The 16946-nt window shown below is 40.6% G+C and overlaps 3 protein-coding genes across 3 annotated transcripts in view; 1 reads left to right on the top strand and 2 right to left on the bottom strand.

Annotated features, from left to right (window-relative positions):
• mettl27 (methyltransferase like 27) overlaps positions 1 to 16946 on the top strand; it is a 115049-nt gene that overhangs the window by 73499 nt on the left and 24604 nt on the right. The window lies entirely within an intron of this gene.
• Positions 659 to 7968, bottom strand: LOC139344436 (protein NipSnap homolog 2-like). Its single transcript, XM_070982606.1, has 10 exons — positions 7843 to 7968; positions 6346 to 6473; positions 6149 to 6194; positions 5952 to 6046; positions 4993 to 5063; positions 3828 to 3968; positions 3665 to 3696; positions 2879 to 2973; positions 2397 to 2480; positions 659 to 2214 (listed from the first exon to the last, which is right to left on the bottom strand). The coding sequence occupies exons 1-10, from the start codon at positions 7932 to 7934 to the stop codon at positions 2150 to 2152; spliced, it is 849 nt and encodes a 282-aa protein (XP_070838707.1). The 5' UTR covers positions 7935 to 7968; the 3' UTR covers positions 659 to 2149.
• mrps17 (mitochondrial ribosomal protein S17) lies at positions 8249 to 10265 on the bottom strand. The gene is made up of 3 exons (XM_070982611.1): positions 10166 to 10265; positions 9565 to 9708; positions 8249 to 9116 (listed from the first exon to the last, which is right to left on the bottom strand). The coding sequence occupies exons 2-3, from the start codon at positions 9685 to 9687 to the stop codon at positions 8793 to 8795; spliced, it is 447 nt and encodes a 148-aa protein (XP_070838712.1). The 5' UTR covers positions 9688 to 9708; positions 10166 to 10265; the 3' UTR covers positions 8249 to 8792.

Genomic DNA, 16946 nt, shown 5'->3' with positions numbered 1-16946 from the left:
TCAGGTTAAAAAAAATCGACTATCATTTGTTTTCTCATTAGCAATGTTTTTACTCATGCAAGCTTGCCATGGGGGCTATATATTAAAGTGCAAAAGTTGCTGTGTTATTAAAGTCAGATAATGGTTACATGGTTTGAACTTTTCCAATCGGCTTCTTTCTTTGTATAAATGAGACTCTGCGCATCACATTTTCATGACTAAAAAAAAAATTAAATTGGCCTATTGTGATACAAGAAAATTTCCAGGACTTCCATTAGGTCTTGGGGTGGCATACTGCTATCCTCAATTATACCTTACTGGAAAACACATTTTCTGCCGTGGTAACCAAGTGGTCAGAGCCGTTCACGATTGCTAAAGCGATGGTAAAATCTCCGACATACACTGAAGGCAGCAAAAGTCACACCCTAGACGGCGCGCTGATTAAGACACGTCCCTTTCACGATATGTAAGTAGGAGCATTTGGGATGTACAGACAATGGATGTTATAGACTTCTTACTATTTAATAATCATGTTAAGTGCGAGTGGTGTTTCTCCCTCTTCATACTGATGCAAGGAAGTTTGTGTAAACTCGGTCCTCAGTCCTACAAAAGACCTATTTTTTCTGCCATGGATGGATATGTGAACAACACATGATCAAAATGAGCCCAATACTTTTTTCTCTTTTCATCAGAAGTTTAATTCAATATGTACAACTAGTCTCATTAATTAAGCGCTGCAATTCGCATTTACCAGACCAAGATATTACTCCTCTCTGTCCACCTATTCATCAACATAAGAGATTTTAGAACACCACACTTCATTTACAGACACACGACTGATCACATCTCTGGCTTGGTCATTAAGTCCTCTATGTATATCTACAATCTGATGATTAAAAAATAACCATTAATCTCAGTTAGAGCACGCAATCACCTGGCTGACATTAACTTGATACAGATAGGCCAAACCACTCAGTTTACAGCAGTGTGTAGATACCGATTAGCTGGGTGGAAATCAAAAATAATTTCTAATCATTTGAATCATCTTGCCCCCCTCCACGCATCTAGAAGAGCGATGATGTGTTAAGATGTTAAAGTTAAAAAAGAGATGCGGTCAGTTTAACAGAGGAGACACAAACAGGGAGAACGACCCCTTCAGGGGATTCAGCTTCATCCCAAGAACTGGACAGTACATTCATGTACCCAGCAGGAACAGAGAGGCTGTGCTCAACATCAAAGGCTGCTCAGTCTGACACGCTGTGGTGTGTTTGTGAACTTCATTTTTTGTGCGTCTTCATAACAGCGTCGTCATGAATCCTTTCATCCATCCAACTGATTGTGAATCACATTACTGGTACACAGCGAGCAATCAGCTGGCTGGATCAAAGCCCTGTAAACATAAAGTCACATGTTCTGTTGGAGTGTATACGTAAGCTAGAGTCTGGCTGTGGCCCTGCGACACAGGCCACCATCTCAGCTTCATCGTCTGTTAAAGAGCACTGGTTTGTAAACAGTTTGTTTCTCTTTGTAAAACTGACCATCACCTCTGACATTTAACATTCAAATAACCGTTTCTGATACATACTGATAATGAGGTGTGAGCTCTGGACACTGTGTTTCTGTTAGATACTAGAGGCAGTTTATGTTTGATTTGTTATCAATGCTAGCGCAACAGGGCTTACGGGTCATGAGTTTACTTTTGTGACACATCGTTATGAAAAGACCATGAGACATCCTCAGCCCCTGTGACCAGCACTAGAACTGCTAAATGTTTGATTCACATCTTGTCCTGGTATCTCAACACTCAATGAAAGCAGTTTTTATCTCATCATAAAAAAGACAAACCATTTAAATCCTGACCCTTTAAATGAGAGACAGTGAAGAGGAGGAGCGTGTCAAATCATAGTTTGTCTACACATGGCGTATTGATTGATCAGTAACACAGTAACTGCTCTAACAGTTTGGTGGTCACATTTGCATCTGAAGTAAGTCGTTCTAGGCCAATGCAGAAAATGAGAGTGAAGAAACAAGAAAGGAAACAAAAACTGAAACAACATCTGGATGTTACGCAGATATCCCTGGCAGTGCACACTCCGATGGTTGGCAACGCTCTCCATAGGTCAGTGCGGTGGTTGCAGTGGCTGTTGAGAGCTTCCCCTGATGTCAGTGGTTACTTCAAGGGTGAATTCTTCATGGGAATCATTATTCTAGATTCCATGTGCTGAATCAGAGGGACTATGAGATGGGAAAGAAGCAACTTAGATTTTTGTGTCATGTAGTATGTTTGGAATCATGTAAAATGCAAATATTTTAAGATAATATCTTCCTTATGATAAGATTCCACTGGAAGTTGATGATTTTATCCAGAGTTATGTTCGGGTAAAGAGAGGACAGACAGACAGGAGACTAAGACTTACCTGTGTAATACACAACCTCGTCCCAGCCATCACGCTGCCACGCTGCATTTCTGGTGATTTCTCTGGACTGAAGGTCTTTGTACGCTAAAAAAAAGAAGATATTGCTTAGTTTAAATAGTTGCATACAGTTTTTAATCAAATCCACACATATATAATACCTAAAGTCTCCACACTTAGAAAAGTGCTGAAACTCTGGCATTAAGTCATACACATCGATTCCACGGCCTAAAAGGTGTGGAACATGTTTCTTGGATAGTAACACTGAAACGTGGAGAAAATGCTGAGGGGCCATCAAAAATGCACCCAGTAAGTAAACTGGTACGTAAGCATGTTATTAAAATGTGTATAGCTATTTGTAATACAGTGATACATTTGCGAACATCCCCAATATGTAAATATTCAACATATCTGATTTTTTGTGTAGTTTCCTTTAAAAAACATATCACAATGCTGCACAGATTAAAGGTGGAAACACTGCTCACCCCATAAGTGGTGAACCGTGTACAGACTTCCAATCTGTGAGAAAAAGCCTCCCACTGCCTCGTGGTTCTGCTGGCGGATCTCAATAGCACGAGCCCTGCAGAGCACCGAAGAGATGTTTCACGTGAAAAAACGAACAAACAACAAAAAACAGCTCGTTATTGAAGCACTGCACCAATTAAACGATCAGCACAAATTTGCAGGTTTTAAAGTTCAGCTGATGCTGGTATTCACCGACATCCAATTCAATTCAGTTCAATTCAATATGCCTTTATTCATCCCGCGAGCGGAAATTCCAATTTCACAGCAGCATCAATAAAGTGAACAGAATGTTAAAAGACTAATCCCAATCATTTCTTTCCAATCAGAACATCAAATTTTAGAATTGTTTGAACCCTCCAACAGGTTTGGTTTTAGCACATTAACAGGCAAATTTCCCAGTCATTCACATTTAATCAGATGCATACATATATTAAATACAGGGTAAAGAAGTCCATTATGCTCAGGATTTCCAAATTATGTGTGATATATCTCATCATGCTTTGAAGTCATGCATTGATTGTGTAGCCAGAAGGTACTGTTGACTCATATTCATCTGCTACAATCTGATCTGTAAAACCAATAAAATAATAATGAGGAAATTTTAAATGGTACATAATAATGGTGGCTTTATATATTAATACAAAGAGAAACCACATGTGCTTCTCAAACTATGAAAATGAATCCACTTTGATGACTTTCTGGTAGTACATATAAAAAAAGAAAGATTAAGAAAAGTGATGTGTTACCAGTAGTTTCCCCACTCGATCATCGTCCCTGGCTGAAAGAAGAAAGTGAAGAGGGGAGAGATGTAGGAAACAAGTTGTCTGACTGAGAAAGCAACAGAGAAAACATGCAGTTCTGCTGAAGAGGAGGACACTGGTGAATTTACTATGTAAAAGACAGAGTTACCCTGAGTTGGTATGATCGGAGCTCATAGATGTTGGGTCCTGAACGAGGGACGGGTTCATTCCAGAAACTGAACTCCAGCAGCAGCTGGTTCCTACGAGACAGCAGCATCTTCCCCCTCTCATTCCTGTAGTCCATGAACTTCTACAGACACGACAATAACAACAACAACAGTAACACATTAGTCTGCATATCTGCCTCAGCCCGCCAACTCCTGAATATGCCTATATTTAGCATATAGTATTTAGCACATATTTTCCAGTATAACATAATGATTGTCACAACCCAATGCGAGCCAACGAGAACGTGCTGATGATTCAAATGATTAACGGGCTGTGACTGAAGAGTCCTTTAAGTGTATTAATACTCTAAACAACTGGAACAACAAATCACGTGCTCTATGACGAAGTATAATGACAATGCAGAGCAGAGACAGAGAACAATCGTGGCTGCCTCTGTTTCAGGAGGTTGCCATCCAGTCCCAACACAAAATGATCTCTTGAATTTTATTGCAATACATGAGAATAAATTCTTCCATAATTTCTCCAGTAATCTAGGTTACTCTGTGTTAATGGCCTTAAATTTATGTGGGAATGCACAATGTGAGAATGTAATGTTCAAGCTATTTAAAATGGATTTACCTCACTACACTGCCTGTGATCAATAACATCTTAATTTAAAAAAAATGTCCACTTTAATGAGCAACATCGATGTGGGCAAAACACCTAAAATAGTTTTAGATTAACAATGTAAATATTGTACATGTATACATGTATATAATGATGATGAACAATGTTATGTTCTTAAAATCTACAAAAGTTATTTTTTGGTGAAACTTCAAACTGACCAAGTAAAAAACAAACAGACCAAAAAAAAAAAACTCTCCCCTATTTCTGAAGTGAACACAGACATACAACGTGGATAAGGCAGGACTGGATCCATTAATTGCACTTACCTTATCATTGGTCTTAAACTGCATTTCTGTAAATTAACTTTTAAGATATTTGCACCATAATCACAATAGCACCGAACAGCTGGAAGACCTCAGATAAAGAACACTAAACACATGGGTGGAAAAATGGGCTGTGGGTCTAATTTAATGGGTGCACTGCCAGAAACTGCAAACCACAAAAGGCCAGTAAACTGAACTGGTTCAAGCACCCGTTACCTTATTCTGCCTGAGTTTGTTCATGACTTCGGTGAGAGCCGGGTATCCTCCCCGATATCTCCACAGGTGAACTAGAATAGAAGGAGCAGAAGAGCCAAAAATAATGCAGCTCTCAAGCAGATCTCGGTGTCTGTCTTCAGCAACTGTAATTGAATTGTTTATCTCTCTAGATCACCTGTGATCTGAGCTGGCATGATGAGTTCAGTCTGTCACCCATTTCCAATACCTGAGTACAGTAGAGCAGTGCAGTACAAAAACCTCACCGTAATGCAAAAATATCCTGAATCCAGTGTTCAGGATGAGAAACCAGTTCTGAAGACTGCCAATTTTACAGAACTAAACAGGAAAAAAGTGACAGCTGTCTCTCAGAGACACAGTATGGACCAAATCTCTCAGAGCAGAGTACTGGATACTGTTTCTCAGTGCTCATCTTGTAAACATGTTTTTTCTTTGCAGCCTTTTAGATGATCTTTACTGTGGTTGCCAGTATCACTGTGCTGTACCATCAGACTCAGATTACAACTGAGGAAGGACAAATGTCACCACAAGGACAAAATGGACAGCAGCCAGGAAAAGTGCATTACAGTCACGACTATAATTAACTAATATGTAAAAGCTGCCAAAGCTCCAGTTTGTGTTGCTGGGGAGGCGAGAAACAACAATCTTCTTAGGAAATGTCAGTCTATACACCCTAGACACACATTGGATGAATTATATGCGTGATAGATTATTGTTGTCAATTCACTGTCTGTTGATTGATTCATCAACTGATCCATTGGGCACTTCAATATTGTGTTTTTTAATTCATGTTTCCTGTCCTGAAAAAGAAGTTTATGCTGTACTTAGACCACCTGATTGAATGGGCTAAAAATCAATCTGTCAAATGTCGCTCACAGGCAGGTTTATCACTTGCTCGTGCACTGCAACCTTCAGACACAGAGCTTGAGGTGCGCTCTTACCTGCTTGATCCTGCTCTCCGTACCATGTGTTCCAGGTGCCCACAAGCTCACAAGGGTATTCAGGGTCAGCGTGAATGGAAGGCAAGATGTCCTCACTACAGAAACATGTGTAAGAGAGCCAAAGACGTGCGATGTTTACAAAAACAGCATCTTGAAAAAGCACCTGAATGAACTCAATTAAGGAACAGACTTCTTACCAAAGTTCATTGTAAGCATCAAGGCACTCGGGCTTGACATTGTGAACTGCAATAAGACAACAAAACATGAGTGGATAATGACCCATCTAACAGATTTTATAAGACTATTCAATCAGTCTTAAAACAATGCTAAACACACAGTCAGGGTTATCTTTTTACCACCACATCACTCACAGCAAGTCACAAACAACACATACACTGTATTTTGTACAGATTGTTGTCTTCCTTCTTGGCAAGCAGATGAGAGTGAGCGTCTTTTCGGGGGTCGACCTTTCTAACAAAGAGAGACTTGAACCAGCTGTCTTCTCGGAAAGCTGAAAGGCTCCTGTTGTGAACAAAAGACGAAAGTTAGATACAATCGACTCTTCTGCTATACGAAAATAATGAATTAAATGAGGGAAAAAAATAAGAGACCAGCAACAACAGAAAAGCTGACAAACTGAGCATACAGCTGTGCTGTCTGTACGCCGCTCTAATGCTGCGAGTCTCTAAAGCACTGCGTGGTTTGCCTCCTCAGTACACTTCAGGCCTGCAAACTGGCTACAGTCAAGTCATCTCAGGTCATCAGGTGGTTTTCAGACTGTTTGCTTTGGTGAAAGTGCTTTCAGTTATGATCTGGAACAAAGTGCCTGATGACCTGAGATCTGTCACAACTGTGTCAAAGTTCAAAAGCAAACTTAGAAAATGTCTTACTCTCTCAGGTTACGATGAATCACTTTATGTTCTTAACTGCCTTTTGATGAGTTCTAGTTTACTTGCAATGAAAGATGCAATATAAATGAAACTACCTTGTGCCTCTTATTAAGACTGAGTTCAGTGTAAATGCACAAGGTGATACAGTATACTAGTTAATGATGGCTGTAGCAAACTACAAACTTTATATGTGTTTTTAGACCAGCTCAGGGGACAGCAGCACAGAGGGCTATAAGCTGTTCATACTGCACATAACCATAGGATTAGCCTGCATGGACTCCTAAGCAGCCTTCACATATGAGAAGGAATTCGTTTTAAACTTAATTTAAATGCACCAACAAGAACTCCATGCAATGATCAGTGTGAGTCAGGAAGTGGCCCAATAACAGTGTGTCAGCTGATGCAAACAACTATTAATTTAATGTTACACGGAGCCTTCAAACCTGTCACATTTTGGTTAAACTTTATATATACGTCTCGCAGCATTTCAGGTGAAAACATTTTTACTTCACAGCTTGGTTTAGGGCACACATTTCCGCAGCAACAAACTGTCATCCTCTGATCAAAACAAGTACTGCTGAGCAGCGATTTCTTGCATTATGACCTTGAAGTTGCGTTCAGTTTAGGACTAACAGAAACTCAGTTGTGATTTCGTTTTATTTATACATATGGAGAATGTAATAATAATAATAATCATATATAAATAATGAAATGTCAACGGTTACATGCGAACACAAATTGCGTCACAACTTTGTTCTTCGGGAGGGTAATTATTAGCATTAGCAGAAAGTTAGCAAGTTTGGAGCTAAAAGGCTAACGCGAGCTACGTTACACGGAGATGTAAACGTAGCCAACGTCCCCACGTTAGCGTTAACTTTAGCACTAGCTTAGCCACCTAGCACGCCAGACTTTGTCATTGCTCTCAGCTCCACTGACAATAAACACATTTTAAGAAGCGCTTCTGCGTCTGTACCAGCGAATTCAATATGTAAAACTCTAACCTTACGACAACCGTGACCTGTCCATTCGCCTGAAGCCCATTTTTCGTCTGTTTAAGGCCTTTGCCTACTCTTTGAAGGACTCGGGTCGCCATCTTTTGCCTGGAAGCTGTAGTCAGTTGAGGTTGTTTGACTCGGCTGCAGCCGCAGTCCGAGTCGCTCCCGGTGGAGCTGACGTTACCTAGAATAACGTAACCCCGTAACTTTATGTACCAGAATGAGTTAACGCTACGTGGTTAATCTGATACCTAAGGGACCTGATAATTTGTATGTAGTGGTTAAAGTTACAGCAGTTAAGTACTGCCATAACTTTGATTTTCCACCTGCTCTTGATTAAGAGTTAAGAGACACTTGATGAATTTCTCGTGGGGTTTTAGACTTCGCCTGAATAAAACAAACACAACAGAATAAGCTCTGTTCTTAACTTCTACTTCCCTTCAACTTCTAACAATAACTTTAGTTCAAAATATAACTTACACTGGCCTATTCGGTGCACTGTTTGGGCACTATTGTACAGACAAACACATTTTAATGAATAGTAAACTGATCAAATTTATGTCCTGTGTTTACAGATCGTTAGTAAATTAGAGTAAACCTGCTGAAGACACACAACATAATAGCAGGTTATGCACCAATGACAGATAGTGATTAAAAATGATAATGCATATGGACCCTGTACAGACAGGTCTGACAGTAAACAAATATGGGCATATATGTTTGTGACTGACACCATCCGTTCTCATTGTCATTTTATTGCAAATTCCTCAAAAATGTGTCTTGAATTCAAAACTACCTGAGCAGGTAGCCAAGAATGTACTTAGGCTAAGCACATTAATGGATATGTGCTGATTACTGCTTTACACATTTATATTCACAAGAACAACTGAAACAGACACGCAATTGCAGAGTGACATTTAAGTTAGCATAGCTCCATAACAGAGAGCAGTTTCCTATCATGAAGTGGGAGTTTGTGCCGGTGGGGAATCAGGACCGCTCGAGGCCGCTGAGATGTTGAGCTCCTGCAGTTTTTCTGACAGCGTCGTATCCTCTTCCAGGCTGAGTGGAAGGTCTGTCAGAGGCTCCAGAAACTCAGTTCCTGCAACTCTCTTTCCTGTCAGTGGGTCAACCACCCGGCCGACTTTATACACTATCTCAGACAGTTCATGCTTCACGTTTTTGGACCTGGCCACAGGCAGAGCCTTGAGAAGGACGATATCTCCCACAGTGCACTGTTGCAAGGCATCATGGGCAAAGTAGGTTTTTCTCTTGTTGAAGTACTATGGAGAGGAAAAGACAGCGTTGGGCTTATTTAAGTGCAATTGTACAACAATAAATCACTGATCTGAAAAAAAAAACCCAACAAAAAAAACCCTGACATTAAATCATATACATTGAAGTTGATCACTGCATACATCCACAGGTAGTGAATTAATACTTTGTGAAGAGATGTACTGTAAAAAAAAATAAAATAAAATAAAATAAATAAATAAGCAAACAGAGCAAATTAATGTTACTGACAACTTGCGATGTGTTTTTGGAAAATATTTCTCTACTTCTGAAACTGAGGATTATTTCGACATAGGTACCAAAACTCAGGCATCATAATGGCATGGAGAAATATTTTTAGGGGGTATTTCTTGTATTTGGAAACTAGACCAGGCAACATCAAAGCCACCTGTTTTTCCTGCATGCATCAGCAGTGAATGCAAACTATCTTAAGTTCACCTTGAGCAGGTAAGGGTCCAGCACCAGCCTTGTGACTCGCACTTTGGCAGTTTTCTCCATTTTGGTCCCTATTACTCTGCCGATGATCCATTTCGCATGGACCGATGCGTGCCTCACCGACATTCTGGAAATCTCTATCCAACCCTGTAATACAGAAGACCAACACAACATTAAGCCTTGTTCCCACATGATCATCAACTGAATGTCTGGCTCATCTTTTGTAAAGCAAATTTCTTATTATAACAATAACTGATCTCCATCACACATTGAAAGGCTACCATTTATATAGTTTGCACAGCTCCAGTTTGTGCTAATCATAGAAACACCTTAACGTTTTTCACCTCTGATTATTACACCATCTGTATTCACATCAATGTACAACTGAGACTTCTGTATTGAAAATTACATCGCTGTCTTCTGTGCACATTAGGACGTTAAAAGGAGGATGACATGAGGAGACAAACTGGGCTACATAGCATTAGCCTCGATGGTGCTAACGTTATTTAACTTTAAGACAACCACATTCATTCAAAATGTGCAATTACAAGCCACACCGACTTCAGTTAACATTAACATAGAAGCATGTAAAGAACCAACTCACCGAAATTACTTGAAAGGAATAATTTCAGAAGGTCACAAATTCTTCAGCGAGAGACTTCCGCCATGCTGCTCAGGTTGGCTTGTTTGGTGACGTAAACTACGGCTAGCAACGAGGGACGTACCGTGTGGTGCGGCTAACTTTTTGTGGAATTCATGCAAAATTGTCTTTTTGATAAAACTGATGAGTTAGTAGTAACCCAAGAAAGCAAAAAAAGAGGCAAGGTTCAAGATTAACTAAGAATAACACAATATTAAATATTAAGTCCAGTTTCCATTTTTTCTGTCTATTCTTACCTGTTCAACTCTGCTTTATTCTGTTAACGCTGATGGCCTAACTGGTTATTACCAATGTGTTTTGACAACTAAGCTACCACTTTGTCATTTGCTTCGCAAATTTGCTTTTCTTTTAAGGAAATTTAATTTTCATTGTGGCCACGAGATGGTAGCAGAGAAACATTAGTTCCTAAACATGAAGAGAGGAGGAGAGAAGAGACTTTAAACTGGGTTACATGAACTACCAGGTAAGCCTAATATAAGCTCTGATAGACATTTATTATAACAACAGGACAGGTGTGATGGATTCTTGCCATGCTGCAGCCTGTGTGGTAATGAGCTGCAGCTGGGTCTCCTCACACCACCTGATGACATACAGCTGAACTGATGTAACCAGGACTGCAGATGTGACTCAAAGGGCTTTGAAAGTGTTATCATAAAAGAGAAAGGAGGTGACAATCAACAACAGAACCACATCAAAGCTCTACAACGGGGAAAAACATCTAAACAGTAAAGTGGGCGAGAGTCTGGTCATCAGACAAAAGAAAGAGAAACAAAAGTGGAAGAGATTTGTGTTAATACTGTCGATTAAGGCAGGAATGAGAGAAAAATAAGTTGTTTGTGAAGATTGTCCAAATCATCCAGGTCATAACTAAGGAGAGCTAATTCTAGGGCAGCTGGACTTGGTTGTAGATACTTGTACTACCGTGGGTAGCACAGAAGCTGGTAGCGCCACAGGTTGCAATTATTTTTTCAGTCCACTTATCTCGAGATCATGTTTATATTTTCTCATTATCTCAGGATAAGAAAGTTGTTTTCTTAAGATAAAATATTATCTCAAGATAACAAGTTTTTTCTTATCACATTAGCGCATGTGCACCGACCGATGCTCTGGGTTGGATAATGCAGTATCTGATTTAATCTGACATTATCAGATCTAGGAGATCCAAACATGCAGATCCTGCTGACATTGACTTTATAAGTGGTGAATAATCTATGAGAGATGCACATTAAAACCAGAGAGGTGTACATGTTGGACTGTTTAGTTAATAAAACTGAGCCTGAACTGAACAGGTACATCAGCATCTATTTGAGGTTGTTCTTAGGCACAGCTGTGCTTTGGGCTAAATGCTAATGGTACTCCCAGTCATAATGCTAACATCCTGATGTTTACCAAGTATAATGTTTACCACGTGTTGATATATACATGTTAATATAGCACGTTAGCATGCTAAACTTTATGAGTTAGCAGTCACGCCAAAGTACAGCTGAGGCGGAAATGTCATTAGTTTTGCAGGTGTTTGGTCATACACCACAGTACTGGACAGATTGATCTGATGAAAGTCAGCAGGATTCATCCTCTGGGATCCATGAATGTCTCTGCAAAATTTCATGGGAGTTCATCCGATACTTGCTGAGATATTTCAGGGTGGACCAAACCAACATTGCTATCCCCAAAGCTAAAAGTGCTAGTAGAATCACTCAAATACATTTTCCCGTTCTTATCTTAAGATAACAATATTCATGATGAGGTAATTATCCTATTATCTTGACAAAAATGCCTTTTGTCTTCTCGATTGTCACAAGAAAACAACTCATGAACCTTGAGATAACGGAATAGGGAAAAAAGTATTTTGACATCTGTGTCATGGATTGTTGTCATTCCTTTATTAATTCTTGTGTCTTCTTTCATACAGACTTCTTTATGTCCCCTCACTTCTCCTCTGGATCTCCACTGAAAACAGATATAAATGGCTGAAAAGGGGGAGAGATCAACATAGATGCATTCACAGCGTTAAGTCTTGTCCCTGAGTAGGAATTGGCTGTGGCTCAGAACCAACCACAGGCAGACCAATCTGGTCTTAATCAGAGCCATGTTGTAGTAAAGCACAGGTCTGGGTCTCTGTTTCCCATTTAAGGCAGTGCAGCATCGGTACACCTCTGCCAGAATTACAGCATCAGCCAACTTTAGTCTCCTTCATACAAGAACACTGAGACAATTCACATAGATCCAACTGTTTTCATACTGCTCCCTGTTAAACATACTGTCTTACAAATGATGGAGGGCTAAACTGATGTTGAGCAGCGTTATTAAGAACAGAGGTGCTGCCTACACAGGCTGCTACCACGTCATTGTACAATACACTGTAACATTATGGGACTAAAGAATGGAAAGTCTGTTTTATAATGTAAAAAAAGAAAAATCACAGGAACAGCCCCACTATAAGGTCTATATCTTATCAAATCTGTAGGTAGGCCTACAAGTGCTGATCACGTGGTATTAACGGCCATATTATAATATTTACCTAAAGATAATCACATACAGACCCATTTGCACATGCAGTCAATGTTTTTATATATGAGAGAGCTGAAATGGTGAGTTATCAGCTCTGAATCATGTGAAAGCACGGCTGCTGTGACATAAGACAGAGGCCTGATAGCACATTAGACTATGTGATCACACGTATGTTTTCTATGATAACACAGTGACCTCTTAATCAGCAAGTTTTATATTTTCAGATTAACATGCTAGAATAATGTTGGCACACATCCTCTTGTGTATGTTAATAGTCTCCAGATATGACATTTTTCAATAGATTAGACTATTTAGCAAGAGTGTTTGTGTATGACTGAGCGAGCCCATCGCTGAGTTAAGATTGGCCCTCGGGACCTGCGCATGGGGTCGTTTTAAAGCTGGGAAAAGCTGAGAGATTGCATTGTGGAAATACTGGGAAGATTTGGTTGTTTTGCTGTTGTAAGAGTTTAGAAAAAGGTCACAATATCCCACAAACTCAAGGTGGCACATGGATATATGGGACTTTTTTTCATGAAATTAGTCTCCCAAACAGCACTTCCACAGAGGCTGTGCAGTACTCCCACCAAGCTCTACTAATGAAGGGGTCAGGGCCACAGGTTGTGCTTTGACCACGTCTAAAGGCAAAAGTATTCCTGTTCCGACTGGAAATGACTGAAGGCGGGTTTGAAAAGCCGGCCATCATAGCCTCCTCCTGGCGGCATGATCTCTCCATGAACTCTGTCTTTCGCCTTTATAGCATCAATGCTCGAAATGTACGCCTGGGGATAGCGGTGAACACAGTCTCTCCTCCATGGCATTCGTGGGGTTGCACTTGTTGGTTCCTATGAAAAGTGAAGAGCTTGAGAGAGACGCTTGAGAGTTGAAACGTTGCCTACTGCCACACTTCACATCACTTCACATCTTGCCAATTCCTATATAAAGCTGATTAATGGTTGCATACAGCCCTCCCTGCCTCCACTGTTAGAAGATCTATTAACACTTAACTTCACATTTTAAGCACACTGAGGCCTTTAGTATGACCTAATTCTGGTGCAGGAGGCGGAATTTGCAGCTTGAAAGGAGATCTACCTGGTCGGCAACTGAGGGCAAAAAAATGTAGATCAGGATCTGGATTGTCTATAACATTCATATTTAGATATTGCTAAGGTTTGGTCAATCAAGGAACGTCTACAGCCTGGCATCTATCTGATTAATGTAACTTTCCACAAAGAGAAATCAGTAGACCTTTGTGGTATGAGGACTGAAAAATCCTAAACAAACAAACCAAAAAAAAAAGAAGCACAAAATCATGTTTAATAGATAAAATAAACTTTGGATCTGGTCTGTGAAACTGATAAGGTCAGTCAGTCCGTGCACAAAGGGTTAAAAGCTGACTGTGAGATAGCACAGTGATGGCAGCAAGAGCCGTGGAAGGGTGAGGCATGGCGGACAGGAAAGAGCTTGGCAGCGCTAAAGGTTGTGGTCGATGTGAAAGGGCAGTGAGTCAGAACGGCAGGCTAATGTGTTTGTTTTCACGGTGGATTGACTGCAGGGTTAATGAAAGTGTTCCCCTTTGGACCGCAGTCAAAACTTAAAGAGAGCTGGTGATGATTAGACAGAGATGGTTGCTCGAGGTCCTGTCTGTCGCTGACTGTCTCTGCACTTTCTCTCATCTTTTGTTCTCATTACAGTTTAAGTGTTGCTTTAACCTCACTTGCTGATGATTCGTCTGAGATAACAAGTGGCGGCACGTGGCTTGTGGTCTGGACGGGGAGTTCACAAAGCCACACGGCTAAAGCAACGTGTTTGGCGGCTTGTGGTTCAGGTCGCACTATATTGTTCTGCAGCCTGTGCACCATCCAGAGTTCAGAGTCAAACTGAGGGAACAAAGGACGAGAACTGTCTAATGGGATGTTCGTGACTTTATCTCTTCACTCTTAATCTCAGCATTGCCCGGGGCTTCCCTTCCCTTCCTACCCTTGTTCCAGGCCATTCTGACTATTGTAAGAAGCTTACCCATAAGGCTGAAGTCATGACCAAACCGTGATGCCAAATGGAACATTAGGGCGCTCTTAATCAGAGTTTTGTACACTATTTTTATGACTGACTGTTAGTATTTTAAGAAAAGCTAAATCAGCTGTCCAGCACTGTAGGGCTTGAATCTTTGAACTGGCCCTCGTTCTGCATGGTTCTTGGAGCTGTGCAAACTCTGTGATGTGATGTCACTGGAGTCAGCATCAGTTGGGCCTGAAAACTACAGAAAACTACGAGTAAAATGCTTTGACTATTCCTAACCCCACTGTTACCTCCTCGCATCCAGGACAGACAGATATTAAGTCCTCTCTTATGTAAAAATGGTGCCTGCACTGTAATATTCTGGTGTTTATGGATCCTTAACATATAGACGTTTGGCAGCCTTTTGGTTCCCATGTATAGGGACTCCTACCTCAGCTGGTATTTGATGGAGTCAGAGGTGAGAATTTTCCACTCTACTCCATGACAGCGTGACACTGTCACAACACATGACATCCTGTCTTTTCCTTGGCTTTCACACCACACTTCCGTCATGCAGAGCATTACAAAGTGCAGTTGTGGTATGGTTCGCTCTGCTGCCTCTAACAACATCTGTTGACATGGCTTGTGCTAATAATTAAAAGTGACTGTTTATTCCAGATTTTGCATGCAAGGGAATGTGGGGTGAATGTGTCTCTGTGCTCTGTTTGTGCTGGTGTGCACAGGCCTCCGTCTGTGCCCTCACAGACGTGAAGTTATTACATCAACACAGAGCTCTGGGTCCTCAGAGAGGGGCGTAAATCATAGTATTTACCAAAATAATATACAACTTTTCTGGATCTCATACTGAGAACAGCAAGCTGTCCTTCAGTGTTAAAAGTGTTCATTTTGCAGAACAGGCCCATTGAGAGCATTGTGGTTATGGTTATTATGATGCATATGTTATATGTTTGTATTATAATTACTGATGCATAAATGTAGAAGCAACACGTTGATTTTGCATTCATAGTAAACTGCATTTCCTGAAATATTTCCATTCCTGTTAAATATATAAGACGAGAATATGAGCATGAAATATGAGCATGAGTGGAATGTTCTGTGGTCTAGTGGTTAAGATGCATAAAATATAACTGCTACCCTCCTGATTCGATTTTCTTCCTTTGATTCACGCAATTTTCTCTCTGCCCTTACATTTCTGTAAGTTGTCTAATAAAAGGCACAAAAAAACCATCACTGGTATCAAGTTGGCCTGCACTCACTTGGCATTTGAAGCCAAAACAATATTTCTTTTTGCTCATGAAATTGCAATTGAGCCCGTGTCAGAACACCAAATTAGATCTTTGAGCGTCCTGTGCTGCCTGTAAGGGACTTCCTCAAATCAGAAGGTGTAATAAGTAGTTGTAGTTGGGGCATCTCGGAGGCTTTGGGTTTTAGGGTGCTGACCATGTTCGGACGTGGGCCTTTAGTGCCTGTCATCCTCTCTACTGTCCTCTGTGAAATAAAGACAAAAACACCTTTTTTTAATCATTATTATTATAGTAGGATTGTTTTGCTGCATGTTTCGTATACAGTGTGTTAGTGATGCTAACAAACTGATGCTGAGTGGAAGGCGTGACACCGAGGCCGCTGAGTTATGTCACCCTGCATGTAGCGGCATCAGAGTCATGTTCAGTGCCATATGTTCTGCCACAAACACACATTAAACATTAAAGTAGGTCATAGGTAACAATATGGTATCACTTTGGCTAATGTGCTGCAAATTAAATATCCAAGTCGGGTGGGATTCAGAGATATTCCCCGGGCAGTGACATCATCTCTTCCTGTCTCCGCTGCCAGCCCCCTGACCTTGCACAGTGCGTGCTGTAAGCGAATACTCCCTCTAAATGGAGCGTCAAACAGTCGGCCCTGTGCAGGCTTCACAATGGGACTCTGCGGTTTGACGTAGGTGATATCCTTGTCAATACCTGTGGCTGAAACACATGACATATTGCTGTTGTTGCTGTGTGTCATACCCCTGAGCGTGTGAAGGAGGCATGTTATTGTAAATCCCTCTGCTATAAGATGTCACCCCGGCACTCATAACTCACGGTAGAACAATTTGATTGTGTTCATGAAGTCTTTTTCTCCAGCAATCTCCAATGTCTTGTAACACGCGATAAACAGTACAACTCAAAAGTTTTAGAGGTTTGTCAAGTATTCA

The sequence above is a fragment of the Chaetodon trifascialis genome, chromosome 16 (assembly GCF_039877785.1).
Source record: "Chaetodon trifascialis isolate fChaTrf1 chromosome 16, fChaTrf1.hap1, whole genome shotgun sequence".
Taxonomy (NCBI): domain Eukaryota; kingdom Metazoa; phylum Chordata; class Actinopteri; order Chaetodontiformes; family Chaetodontidae; genus Chaetodon; species Chaetodon trifascialis.
Note: the sequence above shows the minus strand (reverse complement) of the source record. Positions and strands in the feature narration are given on the sequence as shown.